The sequence below is a fragment of the Camelus ferus genome, chromosome 11, assembly GCF_009834535.1.
Source record: "Camelus ferus isolate YT-003-E chromosome 11, BCGSAC_Cfer_1.0, whole genome shotgun sequence".
Classification (NCBI taxonomy): Eukaryota; Metazoa; Chordata; class Mammalia; order Artiodactyla; family Camelidae; genus Camelus; species Camelus ferus.
In genome coordinates, this window is record NC_045706.1 from 36027496 (window position 1) to 36052159 (window position 24664).

The 24664-nt window shown below is 39.2% G+C and overlaps 1 protein-coding gene across 3 annotated transcripts in view; it reads left to right on the forward strand.

The window, feature by feature from the left end:
• The window catches only part of PRKG1 (protein kinase cGMP-dependent 1), a 1107834-nt gene that overhangs the window by 124574 nt on the left and 958596 nt on the right, over window positions 1–24664 (forward strand). For all 3 annotated transcript variants that reach the window (XM_032491411.1, XM_006181681.3, XM_032491412.1), the window contains exon 2: window positions 24075–24241. In XM_032491411.1, coding sequence (XP_032347302.1) covers window positions 24075–24241 — 167 coding nt within the window. The remainder of the gene's footprint in view (window positions 1–24074; window positions 24242–24664) is intronic.

Consider the following 24664-nt stretch of genomic DNA (forward strand, 5'->3'; position numbering starts at 1 on the left):
AACTATGACTTAAATAAATATTGTCTGTAAAAAGTTTTCCTAAGAGATGATTGCATGATCAAATACACAATAAATGGCTATTGAGCTTAAAAGGATCCATTTCACCCTTCCCCCCATTTTGCCCGAGAAATAAGCAAAAATCAAAATTCCCTATAAACTTCATGTGTGGGTTGGAAGTGAAAAAAAAAAAATTGAGCTGAAGCTCTCTTGCACAGAGGGATAACTATAAATAGGTCCTTCTAAAATCAAAGGTAGAACCCCCATCATTTGTTCTTGTTTCCACTTTGGTTCATCTGGGTTTGGGTCTTATTAGGCCAGAGAGCTTGTTGGCTGTTGTCTGCCTAAGCTACTTGAGATTTCTGGTTTTCAGTCATTTGGTACAATGACTTAATATCTATATATCAAGAGTGACGTATGTGTGTGTGTATATATATGTATATGTGTGTGTGTGTGTGTGTGTGTGTGTGTATATATATATAAATATATATATAAATGTTAAGGCAATTTGTAATAAGAGGCATCTATTTACTAAGATTAGTGAAAGGACATTGGAAAACAACAGTCAACATTTTACGTATTATCAATGCTATCATCATAGGGCTGTTTCTTATTTCAAGCCTTTTATGAAGCCAAAGGTCTATTATTAAAATGTAGTTTTTTGAAGACATTTTACTGGGGACACTAGAGTAATTCTGTGAGAGACAGAACTCTCTGCTGGTCCGATTTAATACAGAGACAGAGCTTAGACAATCTAGAAAAGTGTTTTTCCAAGTGTGGTCTGTGGACATCTGTATACATGTAATTTAAGGTACTTATTTAAAAAGGCAGATGGCGGGGTACTAGCCCAGCTCTACCGAATCTGAATCCCTGGAGCTTGGTGTTGGCATTTTAACCTGTACAGATAAACTTTACTGTAAATTTGGAGATGTAGGAAGGTGAATGGTTAAATGTACCCTCCATGATCCCTCTTTCATAGGGATAAGTCCTTTCCCAAGAGAAGTCCTCAGTGGTGAGGCCAGAGTGCAAACACTCTTGGTTGTCTAATGAGGATCTGCATGTGGAGGGAAAAGCAACATTTTGCTATAACTGATCTTACAGGCTTATTTGCACCAAGCCCTCCAGCCACACATCCTGGCTACAGCCCCAGGCTCCCCCAGGAACCTTGCTCAGACCAAGACTGTGCCCATCTTGCAAAGTAGGGCACCTTTCCTCTCCCTGCACTTTGTCCACTGCTCCTGCACTTTGTTGATAACTGCCATCGATTTTGCACTTATCACTTCCAGGCACTTGAACTGTTATCCCATCTGCAGTATGGTGATCTTCACCACAACCCTTGAGATAGGTGTTATTTTCATGCTCATTTTACAGATGAGGTAACTGAGGCTCCCACAGTTCTGTGGTCATAGCCAAAAAGTGAGGAAGTAGAGGAAAAGAGACTTGAACTCAGTTCTTTCTGCAGCCACTCTTCTTGGGCTGCTGCTAAATGTTTGCTGCCTGGCTTTCTGGACAAGAGCATGGAGAGCTTCGTTTTCTGATACCCTTAGCAGAGCTAATACGAAAAAGAGGTAGCCTAGTTTTTTTTTTTTTATTTGCTTATCCCTTACAAGCTTTTACACATGATTTTAATAGCAAAGGGAGGATATTAAATCCTACTCATGTGAATTATGGTGAACATTAATTTACAGACTAAAAAGAATCTGCTGTGTGAATGGGTAGATGAGATATGGATTGTGTGTCTTTTGTAGGGGAAAAAAATTACCATTAAAAAGGTAAATGGTACAGGTGCTAGTGAGAGAGACAGCACATTGTTAGAGCATTAACTTGAACAGAAAAAAAAATCAACAATGTCATAGCTCTTCTTTTTTTAATGAATTCATTCCTGGATCTTGACATAAAGCTTTCTGTGACTTTTATCTCCTCACTCCCTCATTTTGAATCTAATTTAAACTCATAACAAAATACAAGTTAAACATGAAAAGTTTTAAGACATCTTAAAGATCTCAAAACTGAATTCTGAGTTCTTTTGTTATTCAGTTGATTTTTACACCTGCCATTATGAGAAATCTGAATTGCATTTTTGTTGCTTCTAGGTTTAACAGTTAATTATCTGTACTTTTACAGGCTTCAATATAAAGGAGCCAAGTGTTTAATATGCCAGCTGGAAATATTTGCAAATTGAGACACTTACTTGAAAATTCTCAAATCTGTGTGTAAATGTGGGTAGAGTTTTGTCACCTAGATTACAGGCAACCTATATTTTACTCCTGGTTATAGCATTAACCCTGATCTTTTCAGCTTCCTCATTTTTAAAACCAGGGGTTGAATCTCTAACTGATGATTTCTTATACTTGAAAATCTTTTCGTTCATTGTGACGTATAGTAGACTTGAAAATGCTTTACAGTGACACTGAACACCCTGTGTTACTGTACACTGCCCCGGGAGTGTGGAAACTTGAACACATATGGCAGGATACTAGTGAGGAAATCATAGCAAATGTCAGTCTTTTGTAGTTCCTCTTTTGTCGTGTACTCAGTTGAATGTTAATCTGTAGACTTCCTATAGAGCTCCTTCTAGAATGGAAATACATATTTTTAACTTCTTTCCTTTATTGGATATTTAAGTAGTATGATAGCTACATCTCTGAACTATGCTCTGGTCGTCTCTAGCATCTGGAGTGTCGTGTCACTTCCCCCCAAGTCTGCAGTGTTTGGTATACTATTACAGCAATCTTGGTTCATAAATTATTGTAAGAAATATTGCTAATTTTAGAAAAGTCAATATCACTCAGTAACTGTCTATGCCTTCTAGAGACTTCTTTGAGGAATGATGAAATCGATGAAGAATTTCGATTTTAGCGGCAATTTTAAAAACTCATTTGTTCATTTACTTAACAAATATTTTCTTACCAGACGTTAATTCCTTGAGCAAGTTGGGTTTATGGATTACTGAGTTGAGGGGAGATGGTGAACAAGAAATTACAAGCATGATAAATTTTACAAAAGAGGAAGCAAAGGGTGCTGTGGGAACCTAACAGAGGGTGAATTCATCTCATTAGAAGGGATGGATCAGCAGAAAATGTATGGGGCAGAATTCAGTGACACGGGGACAGGTAGCAGAGATCCGAAGAGCAGGCAGATCATGAGCCCAACAGAGGATTTGGGGAAATGGTTATGAGCAGAGCAAACGATTTATTTGTAGGTTTTAAGTCAAGAGAAAGTGTCCTTTTTTAAGAAATTAAAAGAAGACCAGTATAGTTGTAGTGCAAGTCCAAAAAGGAAAACGGAGCATGAGGGAGGCCAGAACTTGAGTGGGTTTAAAAGCGAGTGTAAGGACGTTGGCCTTATTTAAGGGAAGTTATTTAAAATTTTTAAGAAGGGGCCCAGGGGTGGAGGGCGAGAAGAAAGCAAAGAATATAATGTGTTGCTGTTTTTTAAGTAACTTTTTACTTTGTTATAGTTTAAGAGTCTCAAGAATTTGCAAACGTAGTATAGAGGGTATTTGTGTTCCTTTCTACTTACTGATACTATGTTATAAAAGCACAGCAGAGTATAGAACCCAGGACATTTATATTGGTGCAATGTTATTTACTTGGGGATAAACCTTATTTGGATTTAACAGCTTTTATGTGCAGATTTGTTTTGTTTTATTTTTGTTTTTAAGAGATTACTGCAATGTGTAGAAAGGATGGGAGGGGATTAAATATAGATGCAGGGGATCAATTTGGAGATGAGAAGCCAAGTCTAGTTGATAGAGGAAGGTACCCTACACTAGAAGTGGCCTGGAGATGACTAGAAGTGGATAGTTTCAAGAAAAATTTAAGACATAAAAATGATCAGTGTGTCTTGGTGATTCAATATTGGGCATTAGGTAAGGGTAAGGTCAAAAATGACCTCTAGATTTCTATTTTGAGCAACCAGGTGGGTGGTGATGCTACCAGGTAAAGTTGAGAATCCCAGAGAAGTGGACTGGCTGGGAAGGAAGATATATTCAGCTGTGACCATGGTGAGCGTGAGGTTCTTATGTACCCAAGCAGTCTTTCAGCTGGAACTCTAGAAAGAAGTCTGGTGTGAGATGTGATTTAGGCACTGTTGGCATATAGATAGTAATTTCAGTAAGATTATCTAAGAAGAGTGTGTTCAATTAAAAGAGAAAAAAAGGGCTGAGAATAGAGCCCCAGGAACTATAAATGTTAAGTGGGTTGGCAAGGAGGAGGAGCTGGGAAGAAGACAGAGAGGGAACAGCAGAGAAAGAGACCAAAAGTCAGTCCCAGAAAGATGGAGAGGGAGAAGGGGGAGGAGAAAGAGGGAGGGGAAGGGGAAAGGGGAAGAAGAAAAAGAAGGAAGAGGAGGAGGAGGAGGAGGAAAAGGACGGGAGAAAGAAACTGGAGAGAGAGGGAAAATTAGTAGATTGCTGTTGTGTAAGCAAAGGAAAGAGAATTTCAGATAATGTTCAGAGAATAAATATCCTGGTAACCTCTGTCTCTTTGCTCTGACTTCAATCCAAGTTGTAATTGAGAAGTTTCTTACGGTTCTCTAGGTGGGACTATTCTTTTATTTTTAAGGTTTAGTATTTACAATTTTGCAAACTCGACTTCAAGATAAAGTGACCACATTTTTTTATGTCTTAGAAAATGTTATTTTGAATTGATGATACTTGGAGAGGAAAAAACTGGTAAATATGCATTAAAGCTTAGGTTTCATAAAATCCAAACTATTTTTACATGTGAACATGTAATTAAAAGATATTTCACCTGCTACGACATGTATATGGATGTACAGACACTTAACACCCGGGTCATACCCCTAGGCCAGCTGCAATCAAATTTGGGGATGAGCCCTGAGTATCTTTACGAAGTGTCCCCAGTTGACTCATGCCCAGTGTGGGTAGAGAATGATTAAAACATGGAAATACCCTGATAATCTTAAGTGAGAGGGTTCTATGTACTGACTTAGAGAAAGATGTGACTGAATAGAAATCTTATTGATGCCACTATTAGGAAGAACATGCTAAATAAGTGGGGTTTTTTTTTTTTTTTTTTTTTTGAAAGAAAATGGCAGCAGGTAAAGAAATAGAAGACGAGACATTTGGAGTTAACCCACTGAGTCGGGAAGTGAGCATCACAAATCCTTAAGGGGATTCAAGGTTGGAGGTAGTGAGGCAGGGGATTGACTTACAGTAGATTTATGCTGTGACAAACTGAGTGACAAGTTCAGAACAGCTAGTTAAAATAACATCTCTTAAGACCATTTGCTATTAGATGGAGAGAAAAGGTCATACCTGTGTAAGAGAGCACTGAAGGCTGAGCTAAGGCTTTAGTTACAGAAGGAGGCAGGAAAATGTTGATGATTAAATGTCGTGAGAAGAAACACATGTGGGTTTTGCTGGAGGAATGACGGGGACTATAATCAGCTGAAGGTTACTCTTGGGACTCCCACCAGGGAAGGACGTGAGGTACTGGTGGTTCCTATAACGTACTAGTGATAGTAGGATGTGTCAGGGCAAGGCTAAGACAACTATATGCTAAATTCTGTGTAAGTTAGCGGTGGAGCGTCTGGTTCCTTGATAATTCGGCAGAATTCCAAGTGGGTGTGAACGGAACATGGGTAAACATGGTAGCCTGGCATGTCGTCATTTCCCAAGAAAGTAGAATAAAATTAAAATTATAACTAAAAGTATATACTTTTTACTTATGTATTTATTCCCCACCATGTTTTCAAAAGAATGTAAGGTAGTTAAGAAGCTGGGTTTCATGGCTAAAATTAGCCATGAATGTGAGGCATAAATAATAAACATGACAGTAACTCGAGAGTCAAAAGCGAAATGAGGTCTATTTGTTTTATTAACTATGAACAAAAGCTCCATTTTACTGACTTATAGAACTCCCAACTAGTATATTCAGTGCAGAAATCTTATGATCCTCAAGGTGCAGTCATTTCTCTGAATGGTGTCATTTGCAATACAATTTCAAGTTCAGGAAATAAATGGAGGGGAGGGTGATGAGGCTTATATGATGTCAAATGAGTCAACGTATGATTAATATTGAATCACTTGCATGTTACTCTATTGCCTGCCTTCCTGCTCACTGGTTTTTTATCTGCAGGAACTTGGTATGAGAATCAAATTGGTCAAACAGGTTTCTAGTACAGATGATCCCGTCAGGTTACTAAGAAGTGTATTTCCTCCACACTGAGGAATCCTTCTCACTCCAAAGATGTCAGTCTAAGTTTAATTTAATTCATATCGATTGCCATTTTGCTCTGATAAATGAGGAGAAATCCAGCCTTTTCAGGTATTTGGATTTTTTTTTAAAAAAAACGGATACTGTGACCTCCTCGTGGCGTAACTTACCACAACAAACTTTGCAGACTTAGTATATGTCTGTGTCAAATGTGTGGTATTTGTGTGTTATGTGTGGTTTTTTTCAATGTGAAGGATGACAGCAAGTCTTACTGGCTTTCTGTCAAGTAATTCTGTTTCCAAGCAAGCGCCAGTTGCTGTGATACCTTATGCTTAAAATAATCTGCAGAATAAAGCCAACGTTGAGTATTTTTAAGTGATTTAAAACAATAGCACAATAGAAAGCAGTGCTTACTGTTACCAGTGTGAATGAAAAATAATGCAAACTGTATCAGTAAACAAAGAATGCTGAAACCACCAAGTCATCACAGGCTGCCGCCACCCCCCAGTGCAGACAAGCCTGCAGCCCAGCCTCTGCAGCCACTCACAATGGTGCACCCTGAGGGGACTCAGAATAAGAAAGGACAAGATACTGGCCCTAGATAGCTAGGTGCTTGTCAAAGGAATGAATTCAATGAGCTCAAAATGTTTGCTTCCTCCACACAGAGAAAAGCGCTAAATTCTTTTAACTTGAGATGTCTAGTTTTCTTTAGTTAACAACTAATCTTTTAATGGTCCGACTACCTGGTCTTTGTTGTAAAATTCCTATATATCCCAGCTCCTCCTGTACCTCTTCGGAGCAGTCCCTCAGAGAGGCTGTCACCCCGGCCTTGAAGGAGTTTGAGTCCTCAGAAATGTCCTCCAAATAAAACATAACTCTCAACTTTTAGGCTGTGCATTTATTTCAGTCGACACCAGATTAAAGCATTTAAAACTGTTCATCTAAAACAGTGATTGAATCATGTCAGAGCTAGAAAGACCAATAATTAAAAATGAATCTTACTGGAAATACGCCTCTGACAAGAATTGAAAGGAAAAGTTAGCCATTCCTTCTACCCGAAATGCTTCCTTCCATCACTTCCCTGACCTGCACTTCCCTATTTCTGGCGTTTCTCCTTCTCTTTTATGAGTTTCTCTCTCTCCACCCCACCTCTAGGTTTGCTTGGTCCCCAAGAACCTGTAACTTCTCCAGCTTTAAGCCATCTCAGGAGACAGCATCAGGAAACATTCAGTTGCTTAAGCTGGAAACCTGTGGCTTCCCTTTTCCTCATCCCCACAGTTAATCCACCAGTAAGTCTGTAGCTTCTACTTGCAACATATACTTTCCACGTATTCACACTTCTGCCCACCTCTCCTGTCACCCTCTTGACCTAAGCCATCGTCTGTCTTGTGTGAAAATAGTGCCAAAGTATCTTTTCTGAGCTTTCTTTCCCTTTTCCTTCCACCTCAAATGGCCCCAGTTTATTCACTGAAACCCTAAGTGGTCTTTTAAAAATGTGAATCAGACAACGTTGCTCACCATCCTTGTTTCCACCCTGTGAATAGCTTTCCACTTCCTTACGAATTCAGTTCTTTCCCAGTCTGCAAGGCCCTGCTCATGTCTCCAGATTTGTCTCCATCCATCCTTTCTTTCCATCAAAAGGCCCTAAGTTTTCCAAATTGAGCCTTAAAACATTCTGTTCTTCCTGCTTCGAGGGTCCTCTCAGATCTCCTATGGGGTAGTTCATTGCATCCTTAATACTCTGCCTAAATGTTACATTTTCAGACAGGTCTTTATTTTGGTTCCCAAATAGGTCTTCCCCTTTGTTCTGCATCCAGCAGTCATTTAATAACCTTCCAAACATTCTTTCTATTTTAACGGTATCATTTGTGTTTACGTCTGTGTTGTCTGTCTCCTGCTAGAATGTAAGCTCTGTTTCCCTTCTCCCTGTGCACTCAATGCCGGATATGAAGCGCTCAAGAAGTGCTTGTTGAATGAAAGAATGAATGAACGATTTCAAAGTCCGGCTGAGCAGGCTGCTAGTATAAAGGCTGGCAGAGACACCTGCTTGCACTTGACGAGCAATGCAGGGCAGGAGTTAAATGTTGCCACAACCATTTTTCTAACAAGCATAACTATCTGTTTCTGGAAGTTTTTATTGGGAGGATCAGGTGAGACAACGTACAAAAGGACCTCCAATAAAAATATTCAAAAATGTTCCTGTGGGCAGCTGCCCTTGGACCTTGACTCTACCCCAAGGAAAGTTAGCATCAGCTTGAATTACCTCCCCCTCTTCACATCCCTTCATCCCTTCATCATTGCCTGCCCTCCTCATTCATTCCAGAGATTGACGAAACTGTAGAAACCATGGAAGGACTGTTTGTCCCACAGTCTCTAGGCATCTTTAATAGCACACTCACGTCTGTGGGGCAGTCATAACCCAACCACTCCACAAAGGAGTCCCTGAAATCCTGGGAGCCACCGCCCCAGGAATATTCAGGAAACACTGCCTCCTGTCAGCCCTCTGAATTCTTCTGTTCCATCTAGCTGCCACAGCTGGAAGAGCCAGTGTTTTGGGCTCAGTTCTACCTGAACTGCCTTTAGATTAATTCTTTGAGCTGTTTATCTCTAGTCCCCACTTGTGCTCAGTGCCCTCCAACCTCAGGGACCAGTTCTTCTCCCCAGCTCTTCTCCCCTCTGTAGCCCATCTCTGACTTCTGGAACCTTGGCCCGACACAGCCCTTGCGGTTCCCCCTTTGACTGGTGGGCGGCGTGCAGACAGCGTAGGAACATGTACCTGCACGTATGTTGTTTGTAATTCCAGTGCGCTCTGTGCTGTGAACCCATGTCTTCTGCAGTGATTTGTTACATTCATCTCCTTGGCTTCACAGCCTGCCTAAACCTCTTTATGGTTTCTCTGTTTCCTTTGTCCTTCACTCACTGATGGTTGTGACCTTATTTCACAAAGGATACATTTTCAGGACTGATTTTGCAGATTTGTAGATATGGTTCCCTTCCATAAATACTGCCCTCATGTCAGCAGCAACTCCAGGTCACTTTTGAAATCACTTTGTGGATCATCATTGCTGTGTTTGAAACACAATCAGTCACTGTTGCTTGTGTTTATCTGCCGTGGCTGAATTTGAACCTAGAAGTGTTATATTGAAAATATCATAAATAGTAACTGTTTGCCACTGAAAGGGACAAATCTTGAAAGTTCTGCATGGTACAAAATGATGAATAGATACTGGGTTCAGGTTATAAAGTCACATTTATCCATCTTCTTTCTTCCCTTTCTTCCTACCCTCTCTCTTCTTCAATAAAAATGTAAGGTAGCTAACTCATTAGATTATAGTGTATAAACCATTATACGACGAAGTTTTGTCAAGTTTATAAATTCTATGTATTAGGTTTTTCCTGTAAAAATACTTCTATAGAAAGCATTTAGTGTTTAGTATCTTATATTCAGACTTTTCATATATATATATTAAAGATCATTAATTACACTGATTACAAAATGGTGACTTGCGGTTTTTCCTGGAATAGTATATTTTTTCTCCTACGAGCATGACAAGATCATCCTTTTTGTTTTGAATTCAAATACAAATGTTCACCCAAAGTAATAGTACGTTCTTGTATCCTTTATTTCCTTCCACACTTGTCTGTTGAGTTCATCTGAAGCAGGGTTTGTAGGAAGGAAAGGAGAGAGAGAGAAAGGGTGTGTGCTCGAGACAGAGGAGAAAACAAGTGTGTGAACACACTGGAATCAAAATAAGTCGAATTACATTGCTGAATTCAAGAGGTGTTTCTGTATTAGAAGGGATCTCTCTGTAAAAGCCGCAAAACATGCTCAGATTTTTGTAATGTGCAGAATGAATTAGATCAGAAAGGGAATCTCTCTGAATGAACCATCACAGAATTGTTTAAACCATAGAATTATTGTCCAATAGCCAGAGTTGTCTGCTCATACTGGTACAGTGGATTTGTTGAATCATTGTGTAAGGGAGTTTAAACATTAAAATGGCTAAAGATATGAGAAAGACAGAAAGAGAATGAAAGAGACAGAGACAGAGAAAGAGAGACAGAGACAAAGAGAAAAAAAAGACAGAGAAACACAGAGAATATGAATATGTACGTGATGGAGGAAGGTCTGAAAAGTGTTTATTTCACACCGCTAGTCCGCAGACCTGAGTTCTACTGTAATCTCTAACTCAAACTTGGCAGCATCTAACCCCTTTATGCCTTTGTTTTCTTATCTGTCAAATGGGAATTATAGTAACATCTGTTCTACCTACTGCACAGGTTTTTGGCAATAGTAGAATGAAATGTTAGATGTGGAATTGTTTTGAAAGCATGAAATGCCCTCTGCAGATAGAAGGTCACATGATCCAAAGCATTTTTGCTTTTGCAGGATTAGAGATAAGTGAGAAGAACCTTTGCTTTGGCTTTTATAATTGGGATAATGTATTCAAATTATCAATACAATTAAGTATTGTGGGCTCAGAAGTCAAATAATTTGGTAGAATGTGTCTTGGAAGTCAAATGGGTTGATCTTTAAATCCTGATTCTACCTGTCACGTACGGGATGTGCAACATTGGAAAGCTTATGAAACTGCTCTGAGCCTCGGTTCCTGCCCTCACAAACTTAGCAATCATTGTGAGACTTGCATGAGGGATGGCTCTTCATTGCAGAACATACAGGAACCCCTTAATAAATATAGTCGTTGCAGTGTTCGTACTACTACTATGACGGTGACTCATGTTGTCCTTATTGGTTCATTTTTTTTTTTTTTTTCATTTTGGTTAAGAAGCCTTGAAACCACAGAGCTTTTACAACTAGGAGCATGATTGTTTGGTTTTGAAATTTTAGTTATTTCAAAAATTTCTCAGTATGTATGCCATCTCCACAGAGTCCAAGTGTAATTTTTGAAGGAGTCTAATGTGTTAAAGCCTAATGCAAACTAAGCTGTCTGGGGAGGAAATTGAACCCAGTTCATCAGAGTATGTGATATGCCTTCCTAAGACCTGCAGGTCACTGTGCCAAGACTAAATTTGGCTCTAAATTTCTCGATGCATCACCAGAGGAAATAATGAATGACCCAAGTCATAAGTTCCAGCTGAGAGAAAGTATACACATTTGGGGTTTGGGAGGTTGGTAGAGAAACACGTTATTTTTCGGCTGCTGAATTCAAACAAATGTAAGATAATTTAAAATGTAAGGTAATTTATCTCAGAGATTAAATCTGAGAAGCATCTGAACAAGAGAATTTTTCGAAAATTATTTCTTTAATGATCAATTCTAAATCAAGCCATTGCAATCATTGAAACAATGGTGCATAAGACACCGTGATGACGTGAGCTACTGGGTTGCAGAGAACTAAACAAAACATCATGGCACCCAAGCAATGCCTTGCAGGCAGGGTCACTCTGGGTGATGAGGAAGTTTAATGGCTGTTTATAGTGTGACCGTGGTTGATCTTGCTGAAAACAAATGGATTCTAAAAGATCTCAATTGTTTGTGTGTTTTGAGAGATGAAAAACAATTGCTTTGTAATGTCGAATTGCAATTGGACATATAAATATATGCCAAGTGTTTTCTTCCCAGTCATTGGTCTATTTTTGTTTTGCAGTTTGGATCTCTACTTTAAAAATAGAGTTAATTCATGATAGAGCAGGAGGCCACATGGTTCTTACATTCTGGAAGGTAATATGTATGGTCTTATGAATTCTTATGGTCATTATTCTCGTGGAAAGCACCCTACAGTTCCACCTGTATGATATGAAACAGGAGCCTGTAGGATAAGAGTTTGATCTGGGCTCTTTGAGAGACTACTCTATTTTGAGTTAGGCTCACTAGTGTGAAGTGACTGTAAAGTGCGTCTCTGCAGCACTGAATGGCTTCAGTCGTTGAACGGGAGACTTTAATATTTAATATTGAAAGTTGTTAGATACCTACAAATAACAATAATTTCCTTTTCCTTTAATTAGTACCTGTCTGTTCCGTCTGTTAACATCTAACCAGTGATTTCAACAGCTACTTAGCATCGTTCCTAGTCAATGAGAATGAGGTGAGAGTTAAAGAGGAGAAGGTTAAATATTTCAGCAAACATGTATGTTATGTGTTAACCATTTTCTCCTTATCCCCGAAATTATTTTCCTTTAAAGTTATCTAAATTTCACTTGGATACTCATCTATTTTTAGAATTACAGAAAAAAAGAGTTAGAAGGGAAATGGCAACTGGAAATTATTTGTGATGCATATAATAAACAAAAGGATTTATATCATTGACCACCTAAGAACTATGTTGCTCTCATATATTTTGGCCCAGTGATTCTCATGCTTTGTATCACGTACTGATTATAGGTGTGGCTGCTGCAAACAGTTTTGGTTTTTTTTTTTACTATAAGATTGGGATAGCTACAGCAGCATTGGTTGATGTGAAAATATGGTCTGTAACTTGTTGAAAACTAGTTTTCAGTTTTGAGGAAATATCGAAATTGGCCAGTAGCTTTGCAGGATTAAATTTTATCTTTAAAAAATGTGCGCTGCTTGATATTTCTTAGCTCTCAGGCAGTTTATACCTACGGAGTTCATTCAGGAAAGCTGTTATGCTAGAAAAAGAACCCAACATTTGGGCAGAATCTTGAGAGCTGGGGCAGGGAGAAGACTACTCCCAAAGTTTTTCTTGCTTATAGATAATTAATCAAATATTTCACTGTAGGTGGATGGAGTTATCTTGCCGCAATGACTTCAAGAATTAGAAACTTTTAAGGGAAACTGAAATTACTTTATCTGAGTTAGAAGAGCCCTGAATTACCAAGAGGTGGAGGGTTTAAGCTTCTGAGGTGCCAACTACAGAGACCGTACTGTATGCATAGTAGGTTCAAGGTGATCTTGAAAGTGCATTTACTGCTTCTTCTCTCTTTTGAGCCTAAAACTGACCACTGAGAGCCAAAAAGATATAGCATTTCTTTTTCAGTCAAAACATTGATTATAGAAGCTTTGTATAATTTAAAATTGCTTTAGGTGATTTTCATTCATAGTAATAATTTAATAAATTCGACTGATTTTTAAAGTGCCTAGAGTTCTTTGTCAAATGAAGGGATCAGTTATTAATTCTCATATTTCTCGTCGTGGCTGTTTTGGGCGTATTTATTGTTGCCTGGCATGTGTTCAGGGGGAAACTGATCTAAAGAGAGGCTGTGAAGAGGGAGTGAATAAATTGAGGTTTCTGGAGACAGCTTGAAACTGGAGACGAGACCTCATTCTCTTCTAATATGTGAACGTTGCCTGAAAGTCAGTGATTTGAAGTTTAAGGCAGTCTAAGAGTTATGAGACAGTGGTTCCCAGGAGTTTAAGTTATAAGAACTCCTGATTAACATGATAATGTTATGCTTTTAGTATCTGTTAATTGATGAAACACAAGACAGAAAACTTCCATGATCTCAGTTACACTTTAAAATGAATTTATATTATTTATTCTTTATACTAGATATATTACCTGTAAATTATCCCCCTGCTTATAGTCAAGCCTTCACTGTACTCCTAAGGCTTTAGAATAGAATAAAACTCTTTGTCCCAACCTTCAAGGCCCTAGGAAACCTGCCTTCCTTGGCAATTTGATTCTCCGTTTCCTTTCTTTCTAGCTCGCTCTGTGCTTAGCCACATGGGTCTTCTTTCTGATCATTGACCAGATCAAGTTCCTTCCAACCTTTGGACCTGTGATTTTCCTTTTACCCAGAAGGCTTTTTCCAATGATCTTTGCATGGTTGGATCCTATTATTATGTGGTCCTCAGCTCAGAGATGCCTTCCTGACTGCTTGGTCTGATACAGCCTTTCCCACTCTTACAAGTAACACTAGTGCTCCACAGATATTGATGCTCCATGACAACCACAATGAAGAATATCCTTTTATTGATATTGAGAAACCCCACAAGGCTCTGTTTATCCATAGTGAATAATGTTGTCTCCCTGTTACCGAAGGCATGTTCTTGTGCCTAATGCACCATGAGGCCAAACAAACCGAAACGTCGGAATCTGGAGCAGAGAAAGGTTTATTGCAGGTCCAAGCAATGAGGACAGGGTGACGCAAGCCCCCCCAGACTCCAAGCTCTCTGAAGGGTTTCAGCAAAGCGTATTTAAAGGCCAGGTAACGGGAAGGGGTTGTAGGGTAAGTGATCAGCTCATGCACGATTCTCTGATTGGTGGATGTTGAGGTGACAGGGTGGTCAACACTATCAAGCCCTGGGTGCCTGAAGGTCTGGGGGCCTCTCTTGATCATCAAGTAGTTAATTTCTTCCCTTTGGTGGTGGTTTTTAGCATCTGAAAAACTCAGGAAATAGACATGAAATAACTATTATCTTGGCACTTCAGAGAGGAGCTACGGCAGAAGATATGAGAGAGCGGTCTGACCCTGGAAGGCCCCACAGGGTCCTGCTCGGTGACATCCCTTGTTAGAGAAGTAGGTATATATTTCACTGTGCTCACCCTAGAATTCCGCATTTTTATCTAAGATTGTAGAAAGACAGTTCCTATCAGATATCCTTTGTGTCTATGCGGGAACTTCCTCATCAACGATTAAATGAGTAAGTGGATTTTCCAAGTCTTTTTTTAAAATTGAAATTTTGGAAGAACTGTCCCTAATCCTGGCTTAAAGTTATCTGGGGATATTATACCACCTAATGAAATTTTTAAGGAAGGAAAGGTTCACCATGTTATTTTAGCATTTATAAATTAAGGCACACTAAATTCTTGGAAAACTGATCTATCTGCTATGCTGGAGCCAATTTGTATAAGAACTGCTTGTTAAATTTTCAGAAATTTTGCAAGCGGGTTGACTTTGCATTAGTAGCTTGAAATTGTCTATGGTGGGAGTAATTATACCATGGAAATTGGCAAACACTACAAACTACGGCTTTTTTTTTTTTTTTCCCCTGGAGAGCCAGTTTAACAACACACCATTATACATAGCCAATATTTTAGAGGGTGATGATTTGATGATGACAAATCAATAGGGCCAGCTTAAAATAACCCCAAGTTACTTTTATGGTTGTTTGCATTAAAAAGTCACAAATTTGGAGCATGGAAGAAAAAGCCATTTTTAAAGAAAATAGGTAATTTGTACACAGAAGCAGACAGGAAGGATAAAAAAAATCAAGATCTTTTTATTTTCCTTTTTACACCTTTCAGGTCAGGCTGCTGAATTCTTGGAAAACATTGTTAAGATGTATACTCGTGTGTTCGGGCAGATAGCCACCTTCTGGGACTTATGATAGCCGCTTCCCCAGCTCCCATCCTGACAGCACAGCACAGCTCAGCTGACCTCACATGCAGCATCACGTGGTAGTTTACAGTAGGTGTCTTAGATTGTTCCTTCAGGGAAGAAAACCAGTCAAGGAAGAGTGAGGTGGAGGCTCTGATTCTGGTTTACAGTGTTGGAGCACGTGGAGACTAAGAGAGCTGACCTAAGGTTTTGAGCCTTCAATGGGAAAGAACTTAAAAGAAAATTACTTGAAGAGGCAGGGCTTTAACTAGTACTCACTGACAAGATCATCTTTGGGTTAAACTAGTCTGTGAAGGCAGAGCTGGATTACTTGTGATGGTTCCGAGAAATGTTTTTGGACAATACCCTTCTGAAGGGGATAAATGGTAAGACATAGGTCCTATATTTCTCAGTTTGTTTTATTGTAATGCAAAAGCATATATGAAAGCCTGCAGTTTGTTTCTTCAGAGGCTTAAGTTTGAATTTCCTCCATTTAAAATGAAATTTGAGAAAGGAGAGTATCCTGAAATTTCCTCTCATCCCTCCTATTTGTGATAAGCACGTGGAAAACTGGGCTAATTCTGAGGGATTGTGACAGACCACATTGTGTCATCTTTTCTGATGTCTTTACAAAACAGGTGCATTGTACTGTTTATGAGAGTAGAGAAAGTGGCTTTCATCAGTGGCTTTGGACTTAGCTAATTATTTTCTTGGAAGAGAGCTTTATTTTTAATTTTGCAGCATTTCTAGGACTGAAATTTTTAATGGAGTGCTATTATTTTTTCCCAAAGGATAAGATGCCATCTGTAGCTGAACAAGTTGGGATTCTGGGGTTGATAACATCCAGTGTTTATCATATTAGAAAGTATGAACCCATTGATGGCCCCACTCTCTGACCCAATGAAAATAAAGGAATTTTTAGTAAAGAGAATATTATGTAATTTGATTAACATTAATTTCTAAAAGATTAGATAAGTCCTGGTATTTGGAAAAGTAATTCTAGAATAATAGATCTCAGAACTCACTATGAAGTTGCTACCGGTATTCTTGAGGTCAGGAGTTTCTCATGAAAAATCATAGAAGGGGAGGGGCAGCCAAGATGGCGGAGTAGGAAGACACCGGTAGCTCACCCTCTCCCGTGAATGCACCAAGAGTAATGTCCACGGACCTGCCCAGTCACTCAGAACACCTACTGAACTTTGACAGAACACTGCCTTCTTCAAAAGACAAAATTCGTCACAAATCTGGTAGGAGAACAAAGAAAAGGAAGAAAAAGGAAATTAGTGCACGACCTGTCCTGAGGGGAGGGAGCGGCAAAGGAGGACTAGCGCTCGTAAGCTGGGTCTCCCCCTCTCCAAAAGAGAGGGCAGCGGGGACAGAGGGGAAGCCTCCGAGGCTCAGACCTGTGCAGAGCAGCCCTTGGCAGACAGAACTAAGTGAAACGGGCACAAAGGGTCCCTGTGACCCCCAGCCCAAGACATGAACTCGCAGGGGTGGGATGGGACCAGCTGCCAGAGCCGGGCGGAGGGCTGGCTGGGGCTGACTGTACAGAGGCCTGCTCAGGGGACTGCAGGGTGCTGTGTGCCGTGGCCGGGATACAGAACAGAAAAGCCTGCGTCCCTCATAAAATAAAATTAAAGAAAGAAAGAAAGAAAGCACCCCTGCTGGTGCGCGCTGGGGGGAGGGGCGCCGTAGCCTCTGTCTCCACAGACCCGCGGCGCCATCGCTGGCGCGCTCTCAGGAGAAGAGGCGGGGCTCCGCCACAGCCACTATTTCCCTGGTGGGAGGCTCCCAGGCTGAGGTGGGGTCGAGACCTGAATCCTTACCCCAGGGCTCCGCAACCTCACAGGCGGGTCTGAGACTTGTTTATAACCCTGGTCTGTCCTAGTCCTTTGTGGACCCGCGCCTCTAGGCAAAGGAGCAAGGAGTGGCGCTCTGGCACACAGCGGGGCGAGCGCTGGTGCGGCCGTTTTCTGTGAGCCCGCCTACCATGCGGGGACGAAGCTCTGGGAGCGGCACTGGCCCGCTGGCGTGACCCCCTCCCCTCAAGCCTCTGGAAGGAAGGAGCAGAGTTCACACAGTGGGACAAGTGCAGGAGCCGCGTTTGGCGCTAGAAAAGGCACTGACATAGTGGCACGACCCGCGGGCCTCTGGAATAAGCGAGTGAGTCTGCACAGGATCCAGGTGTGTGACCCAGAAATCGGTTTAACTGCACTTGGTAACCCTGAGGGCAGAGAACCTGGGGAACACCAGGGCAGTGCACTGACATTCCCGCAGCTAAAGCAGGGACAAGGGCAGAGTCAACAAGGAGGACTTAAAGCACTCCAACCCAGCCTACTATGCACTGCAGCTCAGAAGTGGGTCTGGAAGCCTCCATTCCAACAAAAGGGGAACAGACTTGGCCCCTGTCAGGGCTGTGACACCCACAGAACAAAAAGAGGCCCCACTCAATAGCCAGGGCAAGCTCTGGTCACCACAGCACTGGCCACACCCCCAACCAAAGGAATAATAGCCAACATACATGGAAGAAAGGCCTGGCAACCATCCTTTACTAAAAACAGACCTCACGACAAAATTATTAGAGGTGCATGGTATACACAGGAACACATTCTTTTTTTAAATTTTATTTTTATTTTATTACTTAAAATTTTTTCTTTTTTGATTTTTTCTTTTTCTTAATTTTTTAATTTATGTTTTTAAATTTTTTCTTTTTCTTTTAAAATTTTTAATTAAAATTTTTTATGTTTTGTTTTTTAAGATTTATTTCCACATCTTCTTTAAAAAAAATCCCTTTAAAATCACAGTAGGTAACTAATACTCCATAATCCATAGTGTCAGAGAGAAATAAGTAAAATGAAGAAGCAGAGGAACCACTCCCAATTAAAAGAACAAGAGAAATCCCTTGACAGAACAATCAATGAAATAGACCTTGATAGTCTACTAGATCATAACTTCAAAAAGGGAGTGATCGATGCACTGAAGGAACTAAAAGAGACTGTCAGTAGAGACAGAGAATACTTTAGAAAGGAAATTGAAACTATAGAGAGGAGCCAGCAGAGGAACATGGTGCTGTGGGCTCCTGCCGCTGTCCCCGCCCTCAGGCTTTAGGGCCTGGGAGGTGCGTGGGCCTGGACCCGCTGGCCTCAGTTTGTTCTTGGTGGTGATGGTAGGGCGAGCCAGACTGTGGCCTGTGGGGCCCAGGGTGGAGACCGACCCTCTTGGGTAAGCATGGGAGTCAGGCTGCCTTCTGCATGGTTGGTGGGATGATTGGAAAACCTGAAAATTGCAAGTCCCTGCTCATGCGGCTCGGAAGCATGTTCTGGAGGCACCAGTGGCATGAGTTTCTGGTTTCTTCTTATGGGTACTTCATGTGTGTGTAAGCAGCCTGGACATGTTCATCCCTCTTTTAGTTAGATTCTGTTCTGTATCTTGCCTTTTTTTACTTAACATGTTTTGGAGTTACTCCCATTTCTAAACATAAATGCTTTCCCAATCTTTTATTCTGATTGTAGAATTCTGTTTATATGGGTGTTTCATACTTTAACCATTCTCTTGTTGAAATAGCTTCTGATCTTTAGTTACTACAAATAACACTGTGTTGAATAACCTTGTCTGTACCTTACTTTTTTGGCTAAATTTCTAGTAGTGGGGAAAAAAAAAAAGAGAGCCAGTTAAAAATAGAAAACTCAATGGCAGAGATAAGAGCCAAGCTAAAGGCTGTCAAAAGCAGACTAGATAATGCAGAGAATAAGGGACTTGGAAGACAGGATAACAGAAATCACCCAATCAGAACAGCAGACAGAAAAGCAAGTAAAAACCAAGGAAAGCAATATAAGGGACCTATGGGATAATATAAAGCATGCTAACCTACGCATAATAGGGGTCCCAGAAGAAGAAGAAAGAACAAAGGGGATTGAAAAGGTGTTAGAAGAAATCATGACTGAAAATTTCCCAAACCCAAAGAAGGAATCAGATATCCAAGTACAGGAAGCCCAGAGGGTCCCCAACAAGAAGAACCCAAATAGACCTACACCAAGACATATCATAATCAAGATGGCCAAGGTTAAAGATAAAGAAATAATTCTAAAGGCAACAAGAGAAAAACAAAGAGTTATTTACAAAGGAACCCCCCATAAAGCTTTCAGCTAATTTCTCTACACAAACACTGCAGGCCAGAAGGGAGTGGCAAGATATATTCAAAGTCCTGAATGAGAAAAAGCTGTAGCCTAGGATACTTTATCCAGCAAGCCTATCCTTTAGAATAGAAAAGGAGATAATTAACTTGACAGACCAGCAAAAACTAAAAGAATTCAGCAATAATAAACCTATACTAAAAGAAATATTGAAGCGTCTACTCTATATAGAAAAGAAGCAGGGCGTTACAGAAAGGAGAAAACCAAAATTGGAAAGGCGATAACTACAATGAGTTGCAACAGAATAAACATGAGGATGAAAAAGAGGATATCAAAATCATAAAAGGTGGGAGAGAGAAGCAAGAAAATACAAATTTTTCTTCTTTTTTTTCATTCTCTTTAGGATGTGTTTGAGCTTATGCGACTTATCAGTTTAAAGCAAACAGATATAGTAACGGTTTAATATACTTGAAAAACAGGGTAACCACAAAAGCATACAATAGAATCACAAAAGCCAGAAAGAAACCAAGATAATACAAAGGAAAATGATCAAACCACAAAAAGAAAAGAAAAAGAAAAAGAAAGGAACAAAGAGGAAATACCAAATCAACTGGAAAACTAAGTTCAAAATGGCAATAAACACACATCTATCAATAATTACTGTAAATGTCAATGGAATAAATGCTCCTATCAAAAGACACAGAGTGGCAGATTGGATAATAAAACAGGAACCTACAACATGCTGCATACAAAAGACCCACTTTAGGGAGAAGGACATACATAGATTGAAAGTGAGAGGATGGAAAAAGACATTTCATGCCAATGGAAACAATAAGAAAGCAGGAACAGCAATAATGATTTCAGACAAAATAGACTTTAAAACAAAGGCCATGAAGAAAGATAAAGAAGGACATTATATAATGATTAAAGGAGCAATACAAGATTAGGATATTACACTTGTTAACATATATGCACCCAATATAGGAGCACCTAAATACATAAAGCAATTACTAACAGATATAAAGGGAGAAATTGATGGGAACACAATCATAGTAGGAGACTGTAACACCCCATTAACATCACTGGACAGATCTTCCAGACAGAAAATCAATAAGGCCGTGGAGAAACTAAATGACACAATAGGCAATTGGACTTAGTTGGTATTTTTAGGACATTACATCCCCCCAAAATAGAATATACATTCTTTTCAAGTTCACATGGAACATTCTCTAGGGTAGATCATGTACTCGGGCACAAAATCATAGATGGGGACAGAGTTTTGCATCCTGTGTTGAATACTCAAGAGAAACAGCTCTTTGCCTCAGGAGAAATAAAGTTCTCGCAAGCCAGAACTAAAAAATAAATAAATAACAGAAACATGTAGCTAAATAGTCCTGCCAAACTGAAGTAAAAGTCTCCCAAACAGGACTTTTTAAATACAGTCTATTCTGAAGTTCTTAACCATGAGGCCTCCCTCACCATCTGTTTATTAGTATTTAGACAGAGGCCGTATGAGAGAGTATCTACTGAAGAGTTGTACTGAATATACCCATAACAGTCAACCAATATTAAATATCTGAGTCATTATTTAAATAAGCAGTAGGTTGTTATTTTTATTTTTCCTCCTAGCAGTTACTTTTCATAAACTGCCTTTAAAGTGAAAGATTTCTCGATATAAAAAAGCATGCCCATTCTAGAAAATTTTATAAGTAGAGAAAAGTAGAAAGAAAAAAAATAGAATTTTGGCACCAAAGGCAACCAAAATGCCAACATTTTATTTCCTTCTGATACTGTACCAAGTCATAATTGTATGCTCTGTTACTACTCTTCCTATTACTGCAGCTGCACTTACTACCAACACCTTTTCTACCTACCATTTACTGAAAGTAACATTACATTTTTATCAGTCTTCACATATTTTTCCAGTTTTATTGAAAAATAATTGACATACATCTCTGTGTAAGTTTAAAGTGTGCAGAATGATGGTTTGATTTACATATATTGTGAAATGATTATCACAATAAGTTAACATCCATCATTTCATATAGGTAAAGTAAAAAGAAAATTAAAAACAAAATTATCCTTGTGATAACAACTCTTAGAATCTACTCTCTCTCTTTTTTGGGGGGGGGGCGGATCTATCCTCTTAACAACTTTCCTGTATATCAGACAGCCATAACTATAGTCATTATTTTGTATGTTACATCCCTAGTGTGTATTTATCTTATAGCTGGAAGTTTGTACCTTTTGATCTCCTTCCTCTAGTTCCCCCTCCCCCCAAACACTACCACTGGTAACCACAAATCTGATATCTTTTTTCTATGAGTATTTTAGAAAAAGTTAGATTCCACATAAAATAAAATTATACAGTATTTGTCTTTATCTGAGTTATTTCACTTAGCATAATGGCTTCAGGATTCATCTGTGTTGTTGTAAATGGTAGGATTTTCTCATTTTTTATGGCTGGATAATATTCCAGTGTGTGTGTGTGTGTGTGTGTGTGTGTGTGTGTGTGTGTGTGTGTACCACAACTTCTTTATCCATTCATCCATCATTGGATGCTTAATTTGTTTTCATGCCTTAGCTCCTATAAATAATGATGCTATGAACATGGGGATGTAGATACTTTTTACAGTTAGTGTTTTCATTTCCTTTGGATATACTCTTAGAAGTGGAATTGTTGGATCATATGGTAGTTCTATTTTTAATTTTTTGAGTTATCATCATACTGTTTGCATAGTAGCTGTACCAATTTACATTCTCACCAACAGTGCACACACCATATCCGAACCAGCAATTGTTACCTCTTATCATTTTGATGATCACCGTTCTTAACAGGCATTAGGTGATACCTCATTGTGGTTTTAATTATGTACCCCTGTACCCCTAATGGCTAGAGATGTTGAACATCTTTCCACGTACCTGTTGGTGGTTGGTAATTTTTAAAATACCACTTTACAGATTATAAAACGGAAATTCAGAAAAAATAAGACAACCTGCTCAAGGTTTAATATGTGACAGAACTAGGCTTGGGACCCAAATATATCTAACTTGAAAGCTTATTTTCTTTACATTTCACACACATACTTATTCTAAAAATAATTCTGTATCCTGCTTTTTCAGTTAAAAATAGTATAAGAATTTTTCCCATGCAATTAACACTGTCATAAGCAACTTACTTGCATCCTTACGGTTCATTCTATTTTTCATGTTGAAATTTTATATTCATTTTTGATGTATACCTTTTTATTACTTAAAACCAAATCATTAAAAAGATAATGTGTGAAGGCTAGATCACTTAGACTGAGGTCTAGATGAGAAGTCAGCTAGAATTGGTGTGTTCCTGTGCTTTAATAAGTATGCATCACTGCAGGTCATTACTGGGAAAGCCACTGATTAAGCAAATGTGGACAAAGACCAGCTTGTAGTCAGATGCTTTTCAAATTCAGACTTTAAATATAGAATTCCAAATGTGTTGCTTAGCCTCTACATTGCTAAGATCTTTGCTTTTGTCTTTATCCAGTTGCTGACTTCTCTGAAAGTACGCTATGCAACTCTTGACAACATATGCCTCAGTTTCTCTTTACTTTGATTCTTGTATCCTTAGTAGGTTATTTGGAATTTCTTATCCCAGAGAATCAAATGATCACCCCCCCTTTCAAGTTCTGCAAAGCTTTTCTGTTAACCACTGAATATAGAGTTTGTAAATAAATATGTTTCCTGCCGACTGCCTGTTTAATCCCCTGTTTAAACCATGTTGTATTTAAAACATCTTGTTCAGTAGAGTTTTACCTACTTGGTTACCTCAATGTAAGCTGCTTGAAGAAATAGTCTCTAAAGAAGCAGAAGGTATGGGTAAAGAACTGTCACATATCTACCAGGTGTTTCAAACAGCTAATTAGGAATCTAGTTCTTAACCACTTTTTTATCCAACGTATTTCTTGAGCTCCCATACTATAGCTGGCATTGTAGTAGACACCAGGCATATAGTAGAGAAAAAGCTAAAAATGATCTCTGCTCTCATGAAGCATAAAGTCTAGTGGAAGAGGCACACAAAAATAAGTAAACAAATTGTGTTTTACTGTAACTGGGTGTAGCATAATACATCCTGATGTTCTTTTATAATATATAAACATAGTAATGATAGTGTTTGTTCTATAAAGTTTTGTTGTATTTTGTTCATATTTATTCTTTAACAAAGTTGCAAGTTTCAATTTAAAATGTTTGCCTGTGATCTTTATGGTAAAAAAAAAAATCTTCCAACAAAGTGGAACTGTATGATTTTGCTTGTTTGTTGGTCCCATGCTCATTAAATAATACTTTACTTGAAGGAAAATTTCTCAGTGTCCTTCCTGCTGCCATGGGATTACTTTGTTCTCAGGTCTATCAGAAAATTATTGGATTCCTAACAAGAAAATGCCTTTGTAGTGCACCTGAACACTGTATGGCTCTGCTCAACCTCACAAACTATGAAAGCACTTGTCAGCTGTGTCAGTAAATCTTCCTTCTCTTACCATAGGTCTAAGGATCTTATAAAGGAAGCCATCCTTGATAATGACTTTATGAAGAACTTGGAACTGTCGCAGATCCAAGAGATTGTGGATTGTATGTATCCAGTGGAGTATGGCAAGGACAGCTGCATCATCAAAGAAGGAGATGTGGGGTCACTGGTGTATGTCATGGAAGGTATGTTTGTGACCGCGGTCCTCTGACATTCACACATTGTCTTTTCACCTCAGCAGCCCACATGCAGATGACAGTGCATTATGTGGGACAATTCTCTGTTGCTTTTGTTGTTGTTGAGAAAGTTTGAGGGGGGTAGACTGCTACTTAGATAGTGGTTGAGTAATTGTGTGAAGTGTTTGTGTTTAGAATTATTAATATAAGAATCTAGTATTTTTTCAGACATGGGGAAGGGATGAGAATGTGAAAGAAAGAAATGCTATTTATTGCACCGAATAAGACCACACACTGTCAGTTCATTGAGCAAGCTCACAAAGTTTCAATGGAAGTTCAAGTCTATTGGAAGTATTTTTGGGTAGATAACCAAAGTGTCTTCAAAGCTGCTTTTATCTCTCAGTATATGACCAGGTTTCCTGCTGTGATGCT